At 40.1% G+C, this 21,292-nt stretch overlaps 1 protein-coding gene across 1 annotated transcript; it reads right to left on the minus strand.

The window, feature by feature from the left end:
* Window positions 1–3,699: 3,699 nt before the first annotated feature.
* Window positions 3,700–20,537, minus strand: MAPDA (N6-Methyl-AMP deaminase). The gene is made up of 10 exons (XM_007467554.1): window positions 20,363–20,537; window positions 19,991–20,121; window positions 19,449–19,509; window positions 15,852–15,936; window positions 12,720–12,801; window positions 10,461–10,587; window positions 9,347–9,427; window positions 7,021–7,159; window positions 4,845–4,945; window positions 3,700–4,307 (listed from the first exon to the last, which is right to left on the minus strand). Exons 1-10 carry the CDS (start codon window positions 20,423–20,425, stop codon window positions 4,113–4,115), a joined length of 1,065 nt encoding a protein of 354 aa, XP_007467616.1. The 5' UTR covers window positions 20,426–20,537; the 3' UTR covers window positions 3,700–4,112.
* Between the last annotated feature and the right edge of the window lie 755 nt (window positions 20,538–21,292).

Raw genomic sequence — 21,292 nt, forward strand, 5'->3', positions numbered from 1 at the left:
CAGAATGACATATTTGTCATGCACACTCTTCCTTTACCTTAAAGGAGAGTTTAAGTGTTCAATTTGGTTCTGACCTATAAGTCATTTTGTCAAGAACCTAGGTGTGCTATATGGGGAAACAATGTAAACCTCGTATAAATATTGAGGTGTGAACCCTGGATTTCTTAGTTTCTTCCAAGCTCTAGAAGCTTTGGAATAGAAAAATACTGTATGTACAGCGTCTGGTGTGATTTTTTTTTCTGGTCCATTTCATCTGAATTTCATGTGTCCCTTGTGGTCCAGAAGCTTAAAGAGCAAGCCAGTTGGATGCGGTGATAGGGAAAGCAGTTAGAACTGCCAAGAGGGCATTGTCCATATTCCACACATTCTAAACACCTGGGCTAGTGTCATGCACCCTGTGGACATAATACTGACCTGCAATGCACAGAGGCCACTTGCCACATTCCCACGGACTGGGAAAACAGACCACTTTGTGCCAACAACTCTTTACCCTAATGGTAAGGAGGACAGATTATCTTTGGTCAGTGGAGTTGACAATACTTACACACACACATGCACACATATTCAACTGTATACATCTACTTTTAAAAGCAGCTCTTCAAATGCAAGTGTAATTCTGATCTTTATGATCAAATAGTATTGAATTAATTGCCCACATGTTCATAGCAGTATGATGAGCAGGTACAGCACAAGTTAAACAGACTGTGTCTTCTTCCTTACAACCTAAAACAGATGACACTGACATGGACAAATAGTGCACATGTATAGCTGCAACAGTTTTAGAGAAATCTAGAAAGCTAGGTAGTAACACTATGCATAAAACTTAAGGTCTGATGCATTAGAGTTTGGAAAAAATTTGAGAGGTATTTTCTTCTCTTTAATCAGGAAGGCTTCATGAAGCAGGAAGTGCTCAGAGGGAAGGTTACTGGGTGGGATGAACTTTCCAAAACTCATTGCAAAACTGAGTGCTGAATGGGTGAAAAATAGGAAAACTGGGGAGCAAGGGAGCAGAGGGCAAAGGAAGGACTGTAAGGAAGGTTAGACAAAGCTTGGAGTAGCACAGAATTGGAGAGGTAGCAAGATATGGGCCGTGCAGAAGGCAGAGAGGGACTCGCCTCAGCTAAAACATGGAGTGCCAGGCAGATCAGGAGATGGGCTCCCATCCTCCAGAGTAAATCAGGTACTGTGCTGTGCTTACTGACAAGGAAACAGCTGACTGGCACTGGGGAAGAAGTATGAGCAGTCTTAGGGGACTAGCTCCTATGGGAGACGAAAGTCAGAAACCAGTATCTTAAGAAGATACTTCAATGGGCAGTTCAGAGGAAAGAAGAACGTGAGTGATGGCCAAGGCCTGGGATAAGTAGCTGCATCATTAGTCACATTGAATGAGTTGGGATGGGAATGAGATCTGAGAAGTGGGGAGGTAGAATTTTCTAAAATCCATAGCTTACTGTGGTAGATGACAGATTAATTAGGGTTCTGGTGCTGAGGGAATTTCCTAATTCCTAACTCTTAACGAATTAAGGGGAGATGGTGTCTCAATTATGTTGCCTAAGCAGACAGGAAGATACAAGAAACACGAGTCTAAAGCAATGCCTCGGGATCTGAGATAGTTTAGGAAATGTGCTATAGTGTTTTTTAAAAAATGAGAGATCACGTGTCTTCAGTATATCTATGTATAGTCTTGTGGGAAAAGCACTGGTTGTGGTACCAACAGATACAAATTCTGGTTCCAGATGTCTTATGTGTAAGTCAACCTGCCTCCATTTCCCTTTCTGTAAAGCAGAACAGTGTTTACACCTTAATCTGCCTCTCAGGGATACCATGTTAATAAAAATTCTATCTATAAAATGCCCAGTGGTTCTCTAGGTGTTTTTTAAAAATATATATATATATGGAAATTACGATTAAGTTGTTGCTGGTAGGAAAAGATAAATCTTTACCTGCTTTTTCTGGCTGCCTGTGTGGGGTTACTACAGGTATGCCTGTCTGAATCTTTATGTTCTAGGCTGAAAAACAAATTAGAATGTGGTAAAATAGAAATGAAAATCTTTCCTTAGTATCTGTATCCATATCCATTGGGACCCCTCATAACTGGGCATGGAGAATGAGTCAATTTTAAAAGACCCAGGACCAGCCCTCCAACCTCCAGATGAAGAGAATGTGCAAAAGGAATAGGGCAAGAAAACCATAATTCAAAGAGTCATGTACCACCATGTCCACGTAGCTCTATTTACAATAGCCAGGACATGGAAGCAACCTAAGTGTCCACTGACAGATGAATGGATAAAGAAGATGTGGCACATATATACAATGGAATATTACTCAGCCATAAAAAGAAACGAAATTGAGTTATTTGTAGTGAGGTGGATGGACCGAGAGACTCATACAGGGTGAAGTAAGTCAGAAAGAGAAAAACAAATACCGTATGCTCACACATATATATGGAATCTAAAAAAAAAAAGGGTTCTGAAGAACCTAGGGGCAGGACAGGAATAAAGACGCAGACGTAGAGAATGGACTTGAGGACACGGGAAGGGGGAAGGGTAAGCTGAGATGAAGTGAGAGAGTGGCATGGACATATATACACTACCAAATGTAAAATAGATAGCTAGTGGGAAGCAGCCGCATAGCACAGGGAGATCAGCTCGGTGCTTTGTGTCCACCTAGAGGGGTGGGATAGGGAGGAGATACGGGGATATATGTATATGTATAGCTGATTCACTTTGTTATACAGCAGAAACTAACACACCATTGTAAAGCAATTATACTCCAATAAAGATGTTTAAAAAAAAAAAAAGGAATAGGGCAAAGGCAAAACTCTTCCCAGGGAAAACCCAATTTTATCTCAAACTAGCTCACAAACCATTATCTGCCACCCAACCTGCCACTCCTGAGGATGGAAGAAGCAAGAAATAATACATAGTCTTCAAACATTCTAAGAAAGAAAAACCAAGCCCACTGTTAAGGGAGCAAGAGGATCTATGCACCCCTCCCTTTTAATACTTGTTCAGCCTTTGTAGGGAGACTGGATGACATGTGCAGCAGAGAAAGCAAGAATATATTAGCAGGAGCTAGACAGTCATATCTGTTCTCATCAATTGTTTCCTTAGTGCTATTATTTCTTTTTATTTTCCCCTTTATTGCTTATTCTCTATGGCCAATGCCATGGAACTTAATACACACACACACACACACACACACACACACACACACACACACACACACACACACACACACACACACACACACACACACACACATACGTTCGTATATCTATACAGAGGGAGAGAGAGAGAGAGCACTGCCATTTCTCTTTTACTGTAATCTGAGTATAGAGGCTGTCTTGTCAGCTCTGTAGAGAATTATTTTTATGGTAACCAGGTAGGGGAGGGAAGATGAGATATGAACATAAGAATGGACCAATTCTCTCTCCATTATTCGATTCAAAATCTAAAATGTATCTTGACTCCAGGAGGATTAATCATGAGAAGGGCAAAGGCAGATATCAGAAGCTAGCTTTATCTGTCACTTAGGGTCACCCACCCAGAGGAGATTAACCCTGGCTACTGGGATTCATAAAAATCCATGGTATGCAGTGTAGCCTGGAGTCCACAGTTCTGGGGAATACTTAAGTGAAAGGAGTCCGATTAAAGTAAGCACAACAAAATACAGAGCTGTCATCACAAGCTAGATGGCTTAAAGGTTTTGGCGACAATCTGTTTTTCCTTCTTTCTTCACCTTATTTAGACTAGTAATTCCAAAACTTTTCCTGATGAGAACCTACTTTGATTTTCTTGAAGTTTCATGATCACTAATGAAGGACTGTTAAGTCAAAATCACTGCTGGAATGGGGAGTTCAGTGAGCAGCAACTTTCAAGTCCCTTCCTGTAAGCAGCATGGAGGTGAGCCATGGACGACCTCAGAGCCTGCCTGTCAGTTTAAGAGAGACTTACTGGGCATCCGCCATGAGTAAGGTGCTAGTGTTGGAGCCCACGGCACTTGGCTGCTATGCTTCCACGGGAGGGAGCAGTGGACAGCTTACTAAGTGGGATACAGCAGGGAGATCTAGGTTGTAATACATACTCGCAAGTAGTTCACCTCATTACAGCTTAAAAATGGAACACTTTTGGCTTCAGATGATTCCACTTCTTCCTCAGATCAGACTTGGTGCTGTCAGAAGCAAAGATGTAGCTGATGGATTCATAAGACAGATCCCACACCTGAGACTGGGTCAAATGAAATGTTTCAGCTGCCAGCTGGTACTCTTGAGAAAGGTGTGTTGCAAAAACACCCTTATCATCGGTCTGCCAACATAAGCAAGAAAGTTTCAAAATGAATAAGGAAATAATTTTTTAAAAATAGCTTTCGTTTAGAGTATTTTCCTATTTACCATGCTTCTTTTAAGAATTTAAACAGGGGCCTATAAATATATCCGTGCACATCTATGACTAAACAGACTTGTTTATCCTTTTTAAGAACAAAAAATAAAACATCAGGGCAGTGGCTCTCAACCACGGCTGCATGTTTAGATCACCGAGGGAGCTTTTAAGATGTATCTGTGCCCAGGACAACCCCCAGATCAATTAAAGCCGAATCGCAAGGGCTGGGTGCTGGGCATCAGTATTGTTGTTCCCCCAGGTACTGTCCAGGACCTTTCCCCATAGAGCCAAACCAGAGTCACGCTGGCCCTTTGCAGCCTCTCAGGCCCCAATCTCCTCTCACTCCTCTACTTGGGCATCACCCCCAAGGTGTGCAAGGCAGCCAGCTAGGTAGTGAATGTCTGACCTATGGCAACTCAGGGCCTAAAGAGGAGCAAAATACCTCACAACAAAACACCTTACACAGATCACGGCAGGATGGAGAATGCTGTACCAGAATCCAAAATGATGCTGGTTATAAGATGGAACTGTCTGACTTTTGACGTTCGAGGTCAAACAGAGTTCTAGATGAAGAGGGGAAAGGAAGAAGCCTCTTATTAAAAGCAGATTAGTAGACTCATTCACTGTCACCAAGTAGATACATGAGAAAGCTTTCCAAACTATGCTAATTTTCAGTAGTTCATTATTTTACAAAACTGACCTTTTCTTACATGTGAAAATTTGTAGTCCAATGAGTGTAGTTGTGTGGGAACTATGTGCTGCAGCTCATGGCAGGGAATTAACATCCCCTTCACAGCCCTGTGCTTCTCCCTTTCTTTTACCAAAGAAGGAGAGGAAAGAGGGGTGTGATAAGCCAGTCACCATGAAGAAGGCAGGGAAGTATCGTGATAGGGGAGCAGAAGGAATCTTTGAAGGGTTGCTGCACTTCTTCCTGGTCTTACAGTGGGAGCTAAAGTCAAGGTAAGAAAATGGTAGCACTGTCGAGGGTTACAGTGTTATAGAAAGCCAAGAGCAGAAATGGACTTCTTCTATGGCTTCCAAGAAAACCTCTAAACTCCTTTACTCAGACAACCATCCATTAACTGCCTGCTGCAAGTCCATCTTAAGAACGACTTCTATGATTATAAAACTCCTGCCTTGAAAAGCTGTGCCCGGCTCCCCAGCCAGAGTAAAATACTTCACTGACTTGATTGATGGCATCTGCTCCCTTGAGTAAGGTGGCTGCAACACAGGGCCACTCAGTCCCAGCAATGGCAAACCCAACCTTCCCCTGCTGAGAGCAGAGCCGGGCCACCACACCAAGTAAGATCACTATGCAAGTGGTTTCCAAGATCCTCTACTTTTGTAGAGGTTTAAAAATTTCCTTAGTAAAAAGAAAAGAAATCTCACCCATTATGAATTGCTGAAAAACTCTATGTTAGTTAAAAAACACACCCACACAGGTGTTATTGCAAATTGTTAAATTTGTAAGTTCAGTGAATTCATCATTCAGTAAAGAGGTTTTCAGCCAACTGCTTTCCCTCATCAGAAAGGCCTTCCCCAACTATGCAATCAAAAGTGGTTATCTCATCACTATTCTACCGGCCTGTTTAATTTTCTTCAAAGAACTTAACACTGATATTTTCTTGTGTATTTGCTTACTGTCTCTCTTACCTATGCTAGGATATAAGTTTCTTGAGAAAGAAACATTGTCTGTTTTGTTTACTGCTGTATTCCCAGCAATTTGAATAGTGACTGGAACAGAGTAGGCACTTCATAAGTATTTGTTGTTAAATAAAAATAGCTCCGGGGGGCTTCCTTGGTGGTCCATTGGTTAAGATCTGCCTTCCAATGCAGGGGATGTAGTTGAATCCCTGGTTGGGGAACTAAGATCCCACATGCCGCAGGGCAACTAAACCCATGCACCACAACTAGAGAAGCCCACGAGTTGCAACGAAGACCCAGCACAGCCAAAATAAATAAATAAAAAAAAATAAAAACCCTACAGCCAACATTATACTTAATAGCGACAGACTGAATGGTTTTCCCTAAGATAGGGAACAAGGAGAGATGTCAGCTCTCATCACTCTTATTCTACAAAGTAATGGTGAATAAGTTAAGTTCAGCAATGTCACATAACACATGATAAATATAAAATAATCAACTGTATTTCTCTATACTAGCAATGAAAAATTAAAAAATTAATTAATTAAATAAATTAATTTTTTAAAAAAGCTCCAGGTATACACATGCAGACAAGTAAGTGTGTGATGGTTAACAGACATATAAAAGTATACTTGGAATCCTGCATAAGTCTTAATTTTTAACTAAATGTTACACATTTTCACAACATACGTAAATTGGTTAAAGTCATTCCAAAATACTAGATGACCCTTATTCCCTCAATATAATACTTGGTTCCAGGAACTGGGGAATGTGGCAGTGAACAAGACAGATGAGGGCCCTGCTCTCATGGAGCTTATACTCTAATGGGAGCTAAAACTTCCTGTTACCTAAATGAGGTTGAGAAAGCATCACTTAACTTCTAAATGATATTTATATATTTAGAACAGTGCTTCTCTACATATGGGTTGCAACCTGGGGGCTGGGGAGGAAGGGACAGTGAGTTGCCTGGAGGACCTAAAGCCTTAAGCCTTACCGAGTGGTATCTGGTGTTGCCTCACAAAGTCCACCAGATCCAGGGATCCTCCCTCCAAGGAGTTGAGAAATGTGCCGTGCCCGATTCGGTCAGGAAGCAGGTCCAGGAGTACTTGTGTTTCTTTTTTTTGGTTTGGAATCTCAAAAAAAGGGGAAAGAGGGCATCAATAACCTCTTTCAGTGGTTCTTAAAAGTACTTTTCTCTATAGCCAGGTATTTTGTCCCTCTGGGAAGGTAATGCAGACATTCTGGGAAGCTGAACCACTTAGACCTTCCAGCTCTCTTCTTTGCCTTTTATCTTCCCACTTATTTCCCAGTATTCTTCTAGATTCACTTTGATAATAGTAACTATGGAGTCAATAGCCTTTTCACACACATTCTCCTTTAAACCTCACAAGAATCATACAAAGTATTAAGATGAAGAAATCAAAACTGAGAAAAAGTAATTTTCAAAACCAAAATCTCACAACTCTATATGCATATGTGTGTTTTGTGTTGTGTATATGTCTTCATACGTGTTACAAAAAGGGATAGAAAAAATATATATAAATAACAAAACTGTTAATAGGATCAACTCAGGAGCAGAACTGAAGGGGACCTTTCATTTTTTATTTCTTTACTTCTACTTTACACTATTTTTGTACACGTGGATTTTCTTCAGATACATATAACTTTTGTAGTTAAAAATATAAAGCATTTTAAAGAAAAGCTGTCCAGGCTCACAGAGCTAGTGAATGGTGGAGATAAGGGTGAAACCTGGCTCCATCTGACTCTGGGGCCCAGACTCCATCCACATACAGTGCGCTCATGTTCTATCTAACGACAAGGCTAGCTAAGTGCAAACCACAACCACCATGAAAATGTCTGGCTGTGCTCTTCATCTCCTAGATAGCCTAAAAGACAAATGACCATAACATGTTGAAATGAAATGTTTTATATCCAATGGACCAAACAAGAAAAGCCACAGAAATTAAGGTAAAGAGCAGGTTCTGATGCTGTGCACAAAGGCCAGAGGTAACTGGCCTCATGCTGGCTGTTCTGTTATCCTGACCAATGACTTCAATCTGGCATCAGTTTGGTCAACTAGAGGGTATCCTACACGAGAAAGATCTTTTGATCAGAGTGTGGAAACGTGGATCCTAGATTTTAAGTTCTGCCACTATATTACTGACACTCTGCTTTGTAGACATGAAAAAGAGCCAGTACTGACACGAAGCTCCCATTTTTTTCCCTAGTCTTTAAATCATGACCTTAATTCTCAAAATAATCATACGAGGTAAGTAAACTATTATTTCCTGCATTCAAGAAACAAATTCAGGGGCTTCCCTGGTGGCCCAGTGGTTAAGAATCTGCCTGCCAATGCAGGGGACGTGGGTTCGAGCCCTGGTCTGGGAAGATTCCACATGCCACAGAGCAACTAAGCCTGTATTCCACAACTACTGAGCCTGTGCTCTAGAGCCCGTGAGCCACAACTACTGAAGCCTGCGCGCCTAGAGCCCGTGCTCTGCAACAAGAGAAGCCACCAATGAGAAGCCCGCGCATCACAACTGAGAAAAGCCCGCACAAAGCAACAAAGACCCAAGACAGCCAAAAATAAAAATAAATAAATAATAATAAAAAAAGAAACAAATCCAAATTCATCAAGTTGTATAATTATGTATAGCTTTTTGTATGTTAAAAAAAAAAGAAAAAAAAGAAATAGGTAGAAATACTGAGGTAGAAAGTAAATCCATCTGTAAAATGGGGAAAAGTCCAGGAGAGTCCCTTGCTTGCCTCACAGGGATGTGCTGATTAAGAAAGTGACTGTTCTCCAGCTACTCTCTGTGCATTATCTGCACTGTGCTCATGCTGCCAAGGAGCTGGTGCCACAGGGGCACTTGATCTTCTGCTGAGCCTTATTAAATGATGATAAGCTACTTCCTTTCTTGCCAGTGTTATGTGACACATTCAGGTCCCTTCCCTGCAAGGACAGGTGAGACAAACTCATGCTTTTCTCAGTGTCAGCTTGCCGCTAACAAGGCTGCTGATATAAATTCATGCATTTTCTCTAGCAAGCTGTCAATTAAGCTGTTTTAAGGACACAACCGTAGTGCACGTCAACAGCCAACCCCAGGAACCACAAAAACAAAGGAACAGTAACATGAGGGACTAAAGCAAGTTATGCCTTCATCATTATAATTTACACAAAAATATTTCTACTTTCTCTTTCTAAAAATGTTTTCCCAAGCCAGGTCTATCTTTAGCCATGTACACATGATTATTATTTTCCATTAATTATTTTCCATTGTAATCTGCCCTCTCCAGCCTAATTTTACAATATTATTTACCTCTGAAAGATGCAATGCCAACTTCAGACCTGATTTTTTAGCTTCTAAAAGAGGTTCCAAGAAGTCTTTTGCTTGTCCTACCTTGAAGACAAAAGTTAAAATGAGGATGTATGAGTACAGGTAAACTGAAGAACTGGGTACTCTGTCTCAATAAAAAAAGAAATAAAATAATGGCAGAAAAAAAACGGCAGATGGACTTATTGGCACATTTTGTTTATAAAGTATCTACGGTGTGCTAGACATGTTAGAGAATTCAAAGCTGGCACAGACACAGTCCTTGCCCTCAAGAATCTTAAGTATCAGTGAACCTGATGACAATCAGCTAAGCTTGATATAACAGTCACCAAATTTTACTTTCGGAAGGATATCTAGATATCTAAAGCTAAGAAGGAGAACTCACCTGATTCAGGAACCAGCATGATTTGTAAAGAAAGCTTCTATCAAATGGACGGATGAAACAAGGCCAGAACAGCCCAGGTTTTGACAAAGCCGTAAGAACCAGGTTCACAGGACTCTCTATTTCAATGGTTTTCAACTGGGGTGATTCTGCCCTCCAGGGGACATTTGGTAATGTCTACAAACATTTTTGGTTGTCACAACTAAGAGGGTGCTGGTATCTATTGGGTAGAGGCCAGGGATGCTACTAAACATCTTATAATGTACAGGACACCCTCCTACAACAAAGAATTCTTTGGCCCCAAATGTCAGTAGTGCCACAGCTGAGGCACCCTGCTTGAATCTGACCAGGAAGCTCTAGACCAGCCTTTCTCAACTGGGGCTTCTGTGAGACAATTAAGCCCTAGCCATAATTAAGCATTAGACATGTTAATAAATTAACTTCTCTAGTAGAATGGTACTAGCTGTGAACCAAAATAAAATAATCATATTGTCATGCAAATCTTTTTCTCTTTTTTTAGGGGGCTTAATTCTTTCACAGAACCCTGTCTGAGAGCAGTTGCTATAGACGTTCTGGTCATCCAGGGCAGGATAGGGCTTCATCCACACAGAGAGTCTTCTGGACCTCTGGAGAAAGCAGGATGCTCCAAGCTAATCCTCAACCCACAAACTGATTCTACCTTTTAGAAATAAAATATATTTTGGAAAAGTAACTTACAGTAGGGTCTCCACTGAGGTCAAGGCCAAGAACTGTATCCTCAGTAGAAAGGAAGAACTCTTCAGCAAGTTTAACAGTCTCCTTGGCTACTGAAGGGCCACCTCTTCTGTCGACTGATATCAAATACCTTTGATACAAGAAAAACACAGTTGAAAATGAGTATTGATTGTGTAGATGAAAAAGACAACTCTTGAGTATGGCCAGAGAGGTATGGCAGGCTACGTGGAATACAACTTACTGGAAAAGTACAGCCTGACTAACTTGACATCTTACTTTGCCATAGGAATGAGACATAAATTACTAAACAGCACCAAATATCTAGTTAGTGTTCAAAGTTCTATCTCCTGCTTTTTTGTTCATGTATTTGTTTTTTACAGTTTGATTCAGAATCCAACTAAGGTCCACACATTGTGTTGGTCAATGTGTCTCAAGTCTCTTTTAATCTATAGCCACTTCCCCCATGCCTCCACCCTCTAACTCACACCTCCCCCCGGCCTCTTTTCTTGAATTCATTTGTTGAAGAAACCACATCATTTTTCCTATAGTTTCCCACATCTGATTTTGCTGATTGAATCCCCATGTTGATAACATGTTCTCCTGTCTCTTGTATTTCCTATGAATTGGAAACTGGATCTAGTCTAGAGGCTTAATCAGATCAGATTCAATATTGAGGCAAGAGGATTTCATAGGTGATGATGGTTCTTTGATCAGGAGGCTTGGATCTCTTATTTCATTAAGGGTTACAAGATTGGTAATATTCTAATTCTAACATGTATCCAATAGCTGATACAAATTCATTCTTCATTCATTAGCTGGATTCCTACAAGGAATCAAATACCCAGAGAACCCCTGTTAATATTGTGTAATTTTCCTCCAGCATTTATTAGTTTATCTATTTATTCACAAAATAAAGAAATCCCTCCAGCATATATTTATTTACAAAATTTGGATCAACTATATATAAAATGCAGTCTTTTTTTTTTCCACTTAACAATTTCCCCTGCCATTAAATGTTAGAAAACAATATAAATCATATGAATATAACATAATGTAATTGTCCTCTAATTGTTGGACATTTTAGGATGTTTTCTACTTTTTGTTATAAATAACACTACTGTGAAGAATCTTAACATTAATCAATTTCCTTAGGATACATTTCTAGAACAGAGTTACTGGATCACAGAGGGAAATTATTTTTATAGTTCTTAATACCTCTTTAGAGAGGTTTTATTAATTACATATGCTCACCAGCAGTGTGTAAGTTCACAAACACTGGTTAATACTCTTTTTGGGGAGCGGGGTACCTGTTGAAATGGCATTGTAATATTTCTTTTTAAAATTATTTGATTAGTGAAGTTAAATAGTTTTCTGTACATTTATTGGCCATTTGTATGTCTTCTTTTCTGAATTCTCTTTGTCTTTTGCCTGTTTTTTTTTTTCAATTGGGGTATTAGTCCAGTTAAGCTTAATTTTGAGAGATTTTATAGCCAGAAACTATACAGTTAGCTTTCTTCCTTTCTTCCTTCAAGGACTTACTGAGCCCTAATTATGTGCCAGCTCTGTTCTAAGTACTGGTGGGGTAGTGGTGACTCAAAAGACAAGGGCCCTGGCCTCACTGCATTTACACTCTAGCGGGTGAGTGTGTGTATACACATAAAACAAGAAGACTTCTGATCTTGTTAAGAAGAGTGCCATAAAGGAAATAAACGGGGTGACTAGAAGATGTGGGGAGGCACTTTAGATAAGGTGGTCAAGGAAGGCCCCTCTGAGGAAGTGACAGCCACACTGAGACCGGAATAATGAGAAGCCAACCATGCGAGCATACAGTGGAGGTGTGTTCTAGGCAAAAGTAACAGGAAGTACAAAGGTGCTGATGTGGGACAGTCTTGGCCTACTTGAGAAACAGAGGGCGGGCCACTGCGTGGTAAGTGACCAGTGGTCCAGATGAGGCTGTTGAAGTAAGAAAGGCAGCCACGTGGGACCTTGCAGGCCATAGTAAGAAGCCTGGATTTTCGCTGAAGAGCCATGGGAAGCCATACTTCACAAGAGCAACAGGACTCAGAACTTTACTGCCACACGAAAAAATTCAGAATTGCATTCTCAACTTTAAACAACAAGGTTCTTGACTCTGTTTTTTATTAAAAGATAAAAGTTGGTTATTGGTTGATTTATAAAATCCACTATACTCAGGCTCAAAAGAGTAAATTTTTCACATTCTAGTATTTTAAATGGTGACCACTAAGGTACAATGCTTCTTACCTAACATCAATGTCTACGTTTTCTTGTTTGGACTGTTTTATACCCTCAAGTACAGATTCCACATAAGTCTTTTTAGTCATTCCTGGAAAGGACACAAATAAAACATTTTTAAAGAGATCATCAACTACTTCATCCTTCAACATTAGCATCCCTATATGAACAAATACATTTTCACTTTATGTGTGATACGGGTATGGTTAAAAAGATGAGTTATGGATACATTTTAGTAAATACCATTTATACTTTAATAAAATTGAAAAAAAATGAAATACTAGAAAAATGAAATTAAAAAAAAAGACATAAAATTCAAGCTTGTTTAAAAATTATTCGCAGATTCAACAGACATAAAGTTACCCTCGGGACTTCCCTGGTGGCGCAGTGGTTAAGAATCCGCCTGCCAATGCAGGGGATACGGGTTAGAGCCCTGGTCTGGGAGGATCCCACATGCTGTGGAGCAACTAATCCTGTGTGCCACAACTACTGAGCCTGTGCTCTAGACCCTGCGAGCCACAACTACTGAAGCCCACGCACCTAGAGCCCGTCCTCCACAACAAGAGAAGCCACTGCAATGAGAAGTCCACGCACCGCAACGAAGAGTAGCCCCTGCTCACCGCAACTAGAGAAAGCCTGCGCACAGCAACGAAGACCCAGCACAGCCAAAAATAAATAAATAATCAATTAAAAAAAAAAAACCTACTCTCACAAATTGCTATAAAAAGTTTAAATGCTTGTTCTAACAAAACAAGAATAACAAAAGCCCTTTTCTGGGAATTCCCTGGTGATCCAGTGGTTAGGACTCCATGGTTCTACTGCAGGGGGCATGGGTTCGATCCCTGGTTGGGGAACCAAGATCCCCATGTGCATAGTGTGGCCAGAAAAAAAAAAAAAAGCCCTTTTCTAAGGCCTGTCCTTAAAAAAAAAAATGCCAGAAAAATTTTTCTCTACTAGCAGAATGTTTTCCTGCTTGTCCACAAAAAAATCCTCTCCCTCAACCCTGCTCAGACTCAGTGTCTCTCATCCAGGGCACTAGAGACGTTCTTTCAAGTTCAGGTGCTCAAGTCCTCCTCTTCTGTGGGTCTCTGAAAAAGCACTCTCCAGAACAACCTCCTCTAAAATACTCTCATACCTCAGTTATAAAATGTTTACTTTTTTTTTTTTTTGGTTTTGTTTTGGTTTTTGCAGTACGTGGGCCTCTCTCTGTTTTGGCCTCTCCCACTGTGGAGCACAGGCTCTGGACGCACAGGCCCAGCGGCCATGGCTCACGGGCCTAGCCGCTCCACAGCATGTGGGATCTTCCCGGACCGAGGCACGAACCTGTGTCCCCTGCATCGGCAGGTGGACTCTCAACCACTGTGCCACCAGGGAAGCCCAAAATGTTTATGTTTAGTGGAAAATCTCTACAAAAAACACAGACAATTATAAAGAAGAAAAATAAAAATAACCTGTAATCCCACCACTCAGAGATAACCACTGGCTGTTTTTCTAAGTGTGTGTATATGTGTAAACATATACATATATATATAGAGAGAGATATATATATATAGATATATAGTTTTGAACAGATGAGATGCTACTAGGTATATATGTATCCTGTTCCTTCATTTAACACTGTATTCTGAGCATGTCTTCACGTCATTAAAGTGTCTTTGCAAATATTTTTAATGGTTGCCAAATATTCCATTAACCTTTATTTAACTATTACCCTATTGCTGCATATTTAAGGTGACATTCCCCTTTGAATCTCCATTTAAAGAGTCAACTAGCTCTAATAATTGGCAGGTCTCTTCTTTCCTTCCCTTTCACTATCCTCACCAGGATCCTACAGTTTAAAAATGTGAGATAAGAATCTTCTGCTCAGGGGGAGGAATAAATCGGGAGATTGGGATTGACATATACACACCACTATACGTAAAACAGATAACTAATAAGGACCTACTGTATAGCACAGGGAACTCTACTCAGTACTCTGTAATAACTTGTATGGGAAAAGAATGTAAAAAAGAGTGGATATATGTGTATGTATAACTGATTCACTTTGCTGTACAGCAGAAACTAACACATTATAAATCAACTATACTCCAATATAAATTTTAAAAAAAAGAATCTTCTGCTTGTCTCATTTCAGCACTTACTTTACTATATGCAGTTTCAAAAATTTTACCCCCTGAATGATGCTGGGCTACACATATCAGCGTGCAAGATGATCTGGTAGGGCCTCTTTAGGTCACAGACAAAGTGCTAAGGAGGACCCAAGGGCACTACAGAATATCTCCTGATGCTGCTCTTATGGAAAGAGGGTCCCAGGAGATTTCTCCAGATCACATCCAGATCCACTCATCTCCATCCAGAGAGGTTTTGCCACATCACAGCTTGCTCCTGGCCTAAGATACCATCAGTCCCTGAGACGTGAGTCAATAACCTTCATTTCAGTGACTGTCATGAAATGTGATTCTGCATCCACTCACTGCCTCACAAGTGCCTTGATGCAGGGAACTCGAACTAGCATTTACTTAAGACAATGTAACTATAAGGAAAAAGTGTTCTTTTCTCAGAGTGAGAAAAATAAGAACAAACAAAATGTTTGCAGGTCTTTTTATTTCCCTTCAACAGGCAATACCTGACCTGATTTTTTTAAGTTAAGAATAACTCACTCAGGGCTTCCCTGGTGGCGCAGTGGTTGAGAATCTGCCTGCTAATGCAGGGAACACGGGTTTGTGCCCTGGTCTGGGAAGATCCCATATGCCACGGAGCAACTAGGCCCGTGAGCCACAACTACTGAGCCTGCGCGTCTGGAGCCTGTGCTCCGCAACAAGAGAGGCCACGATAGTGAGAGGCCTGCACACCGCAATGAAGAGTGGCCCCCCTTTGCCACAACCAGAGAAAGCCCTCGCACAGAAATGAAGACCAAACACAGGCAAAAATAAATAAATAAATAAATTGATTTTAAAAAAAAGAATAACTCACTCATTAATGGCATACATCATTAACGTACATCAGAAGATTTGGACCACTGCCCCTACTTTTACAATAGTGTAAAAGTAAATACTTCATAGTCTCAACTTGCAAACACATGCATCATCAAAGCACATGAGAAAAAAGATAGACATCTGCTGAGAAGTAGTTAGATTCTACCTGTAGCATTTTCTCTGGGCGTGCTCCTTAGCTCCAGGTACTTGACACCATCGTCTGCAAATTCTTTAATGACATCTTTCGTGACCTGATAATAAAGGCAATGTATGCAATATTGATTATGTTAGTGTAAGCGTCCCCAAGAAAATGCCACGTGCTACAGCTTTATTTCATGCATTAAATTTGATTTGCAAGTAGTGTTGGGAGTCTCCCACATGGTGAGGATGACCTGCTTTGTCACACCCCTGGTGGAGGCTGTGACAAAACTACCACATTTCCAATAGTTCCCCTTACCCAGCGCCCATACTCACATGAAATCCAAATCTGCACATCATCCGCACCTTTTGTTTCTCTTCTCCCCTTTTAACCATTTCTCTATTTCCTAATGAACAGCAGACTGATAAAACAGAGGCAAAACTAAAACCAGTAAAACCACCTATGAGTGTATACTATTTGAAATTTCATTACATATGGAAATAAACAACTAAAATGATTAGGTAGTACTGATGTACCATTTAAAGTCATGGCTTAACATTCTTATTCAAGCTATTTAGGGATAAGTTGTATTTTTCAAGAATTTCTTCCGGCAGGGTTAAATTTCCCCCAGAAGTACTTAGGAAGATTCTTCTCAGGCAAAGAAAATGGGTGATAAATTTGAGTAAAACTGTATCCAGTCTAGCACAAAACTCAACAATCCAAAAATTACTAAATCACCAAGATAAATAACATCTAAAGGCTGAAGGTATGTTTTCCTTCATTGCCATCAACCCTAAAATATACCAAATCTAGAAGAAAAAAGGACCAAGTTAGAAATGCTGTGACAACCAGCCCTAGTTAGTCCTTACAGCTGGTATCCTACTCTTAACCTGCTTTGACCATGTGCACATGGGCATGCAGGTGCGGCGTCCTGGCCAAGGAACAAGGCTGGCTGGTTGCGCAGATGGTGCCTAACTGGGTGGCCCCGCCTTGGTGGATTCATTGCAATCCAAGATCTGGGCCTCATCTTTTTTCTTTACACTAAAGCCAAAAAAGGAATTTATTATAATATGAATCTAACAGGTGGCTTGGATTCACCAGGAGGTCTGGAGAATCAGCCTCAGAGATTACACAGCTCAGGACAACACAAAAGCATTCAAAATCACGTGACACCCCTGGACCAAGCAAGACACCACTGCTTCCTCCACCACTGAGCATAACCCTGCAGCCTCTGCAGCATCACAGGCACTGGACCCCATAACACTGCTGTCTCAGGAACCCCATGATGCTGCCACTGCCACCACCAGAGCACAGGCCTCATCTTTGCAGGTTGAAGAACTCGCATCTTATCATTGCTCCAGAACTAAGCAGACCCAGAGACACCCTACCCCAGCTCACAGGAGACTAACGCAGAAGCCTATTTGTAATGTATGAATTGCCAACGAGGGTGGAAGTGAGGGTGTGAAGCGATCCTATCTACTATCCAGGGTACCCCCTTTCTTGATGGTGAGGTACGTGTGAAACCAAATAGAACAACAGAAGATTGCTGGCAAATACTGATTGAGAGCAATGGGAGGAAGATTTCTCTAGGCCACATTAAGGCCTGTGGAATCATCTCTAGCTCACGTCCAAGAACACTCACTCCCCTAGGGTCCATATCCGTGTTGGCCAGATTCAGCCCTTTCTGCTCCATGCAGCAACAGGTACCGAGGCCAACTCTTGGCACTTTGGGCTTTCCTCTCCTATGCGCTGGACTGAGAACATCTACTCAAGTACTTTCTTCAGATAGAATCCATCACAATTAAGTTTCTGCTTTCTCCAAGAATGGTAAGACTGCACATCTTGAATGAGAAAGAACATGGGCTCTGGAATCAGACAAAATAGTCAATTCTGCCACTTACTCACAGTGAGTGACCTTGAACAAGTTACACTTAACCTCTTTAGGCCTCAGTTTTTTTCATCTGCAAAAAGGGAACAATAAAAATGCCCACCTTGATAGGGAGGGTGGTAGGGAGATGCAAGAGGGAGGAGATATGGGGATATATGTATATGTATATAGCTGATTCACTTTGTTATAAAGCAGAAACTAACACACCATTGTAAAGCAATTATGCTCCAATAAAGATGTTAAAAAAAAAAAATGCCCACCTCAGAAAGTCATCTTGAGTATAGTGTCTGGCACATGCAATAGTTAATATTATTTCAGTCACTTTTCAATCCTGTCTCTTTGAGATTACACCCAGTCACCATGACTTGACTGTTAAGTGATCCCCACTCAGTCCCACATCTGTAAACAATCTCTTGGCTTACTCCCACACATGATTCATTTATTATATGTAAATGTTATTAATTTTACTCTCTGGGGCAACTCACTGTCATCCTCTCGACCACCTACAGGTGTTCGTCTAAGTAGCACTAAGTCAAATGCTACAGAATCTTAATACCTCGCCTCATTTTAAAAAAGCTTTTTACCAACTTTGGAAGGAATGAAACAATGAGCATGGCATATGATACCCATGGAGCTCTCAGAATCTAAAATTTTATCAGGTTTGCTCTGTTACACTCAACAACAGAAAGTGAGACAGAGCCTCCTGTGGTGGACATTCCTAGCAGGGTTCAGTGGTACCTGTTGAGTGGCTGATTAGACAATGCTCCCTTGGTTTCCTATAAGTCCCTGTGCATGTCTGTAACACAGAGCTTACCTCGTGATGTTGGATTTATCCTCTTATGGGTCTGTCTTTCCAGCCTGACTATAGAATCCTGAGGGGCAGGAACCATGCTGATCTATCTTTATATCTCCCAGTCTTTAGCAGGGTGCTTGGAACATTGTGGGCACTCAGTCAACTTTTGTTGAACTAAACTTTTAGAGTTAAAACTCCTCCAAAAGGTGATTAATTTACTTAATAACTACCATGAGGATCAGTGTCAGCCAAGGAGGAAAATTCTTTCTTGACCAGTCAAAAGTCACCTCTCCAGAAACGCAGGTTACACTTCTTACTTTGCATTTTTTCTAAGGGTTAAGAACACTGATAGGATTCTGCTTCTCTCCAATTACAAAGAGAATATTTAAAAATGCCAACCTGGTCAGATCAATATACAGAAGCCAGTCGGCCATAGCAGACTCTAGTATCACAGAGCTTCAGCTAAGGCAACACAGTGGAGTCCTCTAGCTCTTCATCCCCAGAGGGAAGGCACAATTTCCCTAGGGATTAATCATTCACTCTGTAAGCCCCTCTCGAACTTCTTTATTCTCTATAATGTCCACCCAGGGGCAGTTCAAAGTATCCCAAGCAATACATGTAAAGTCTGTGGTCAGATATTTCATATATATATATATATATATATATATGTAAAACAGCACAAGATTTTCTCCTCCACATTGTCCACTACCTAACAGAAGATTCTGATCTTGATTCTTTCCTCATATCTTTTATAATGAACATATCTTTTGATATTAGCTCTTAGGCAAATGTCTTACATTATTTTTTAAAAGATTACCATAAAAAAAGCAGAAAACATTTTTCATCAGATTCTTGATGACAGCAAAAGGTCATGTGCAACAACAGAAGGGCATCAATTACTTACTAATTTTTAAACCAGTCTAAAAATTACTTCATTTCTCACCATTAGAATATCTTCAGGGCCAGTAGTAAGCTGATGAATAATTTGAAACATCTGGAAACATCTGCAACATGAAAAGTTTTAAGGTACTTTAGTCATCAAAAGCTTCACTAAATTAACTGATTTTAGGCTAATAGTAATCATATATTTATAAAGAACTAGAGAATAGGTTTTTCAAAAATTACATTGATCTGGAGGGATAATCAAATGACTGAAAATCATACGTTACTTTTAAGTGGGAGGTAATAGTTTCCCTTCTCCACCCCCCAACCCCTACCCCAAGTGGTAGCAGGAAACTGGGGAAAAAAACCAACAAGTCTATATTTTCAAGTCTAAAGAATACTACAATATAGTGTAAATTCACAAATCACTAAAAATACTGTCAACAGTCTGACAGTTGGAAAAAATGCTATATGTCAAGTTATACTCTCCATACCAGATGGCTACCCTATTCCTTTAACTACAAAAATCTGAATCCTTACATACTATTCACAATCGCAAAATAGAGAAAAAAAGAAGTATGTCCACAATCTCCCCAAACTCACTCTTCTAAAGTTCTTTTCTTTCCCTTGTCAATCATAGTCATCTGAGAGTGGATTTTAAGACCTGGCTTCTTGGCTATTAATTTCTTTATGGTATTGGAACTAATGGATCCATTCAAGTGGGCATGAAGTTCCTAAAATAAGAATACAATCAGTAAAAACTTCTCAAGTCCACTAGATTCATAGCATCATACCAGGTGCTTGATGTTTGTAATCTGTACTAGGCAAACTGCCTACTAGATGTAGCTATATAACTTTTAAAATGTACAAAGTTTGCAAATTCTACTTATAAAATGTACTTGTCTTTTGTGAAAAGAAACAACACAGAAGTCATTATAAGTAACAACACTCCAGATTCCTTGGTTGAATTCTCACCACTTTAGGTAATTCTGAGTAAAAGGTTGTCTTCCATGGCTGTTGTTCTTCTGCCTCCATCATGATTTAGCAGAAGAGCAAGGTCTTTCTCCAAACACTTATTCTTGGCATGAACAATACAATGTGGTTCAGTCAGTAAGTTCTGTGGTCTTGAATTTCCTTCAGATTGCTTCACTTCCACCCATTTTGATAAGATAAACAGTATGCATAGTTCTGGGCTCAGTTTCACCTATTTAAACAAATGTGAACATTTTCAGATGTTGATGCAAAAGCAAAGAAACAGGTTTTGTTAATTTATTCCTCTAAAGACAAAAGCTACTCCAAAGCTAACTTAAGTGAGCCAACAACCTGAACAAGAAACAAGAAAAGCCCTCAAGCTGGTAAGAGGTGAATTAAAATCTGAAATTTAGTAGGGTATATTCCTTTACCTATTAGCACTTTCTATAAAACTAATTCTAAAACTAGAAATTTATAAGACCTATTTTGGGTCCAAAAGTTTACATTTTTGAACTATTTTAAATATATAAAGGAAGAGGCATTGCAGTTGGATGGACCTAGGTTAATCCTTTTACCAGTTCTGCTCTTAAGTAGCTGTGTGGCCTTAGTCACTTTTAACCCCATGGCTTCAGTTTCTTTATTTGTAAAAATGGGATAAAAATTCGATAAAAATGCAGAGTAGCTGTGAGGATTAATAAAGTGCTTTAAATTCCCCTCTTCTATGTTCCCACATAATCCAGTGACTACCTTTAACTCAGCACTTTATCACACTGCATCTCAATCACTGATTTACTTGTCTTTCTTCCTCACCAGACTATATAAACTTCCTAAGAACAGGGACTATGGCTTATACTACCTCCCTAGCACCTGATAGGGATAGAGTAGGATAATTTAACAGTTACTTTAAAAATCCCACTAAAGGATTAAAGACAG

Source organism: Lipotes vexillifer, unplaced genomic scaffold (genome assembly GCF_000442215.2).
Source record: "Lipotes vexillifer unplaced genomic scaffold, Lipotes_vexillifer_v1.1 scaffold722, whole genome shotgun sequence".
NCBI lineage: Eukaryota > Metazoa > Chordata > Mammalia > Artiodactyla > Lipotidae > Lipotes > Lipotes vexillifer.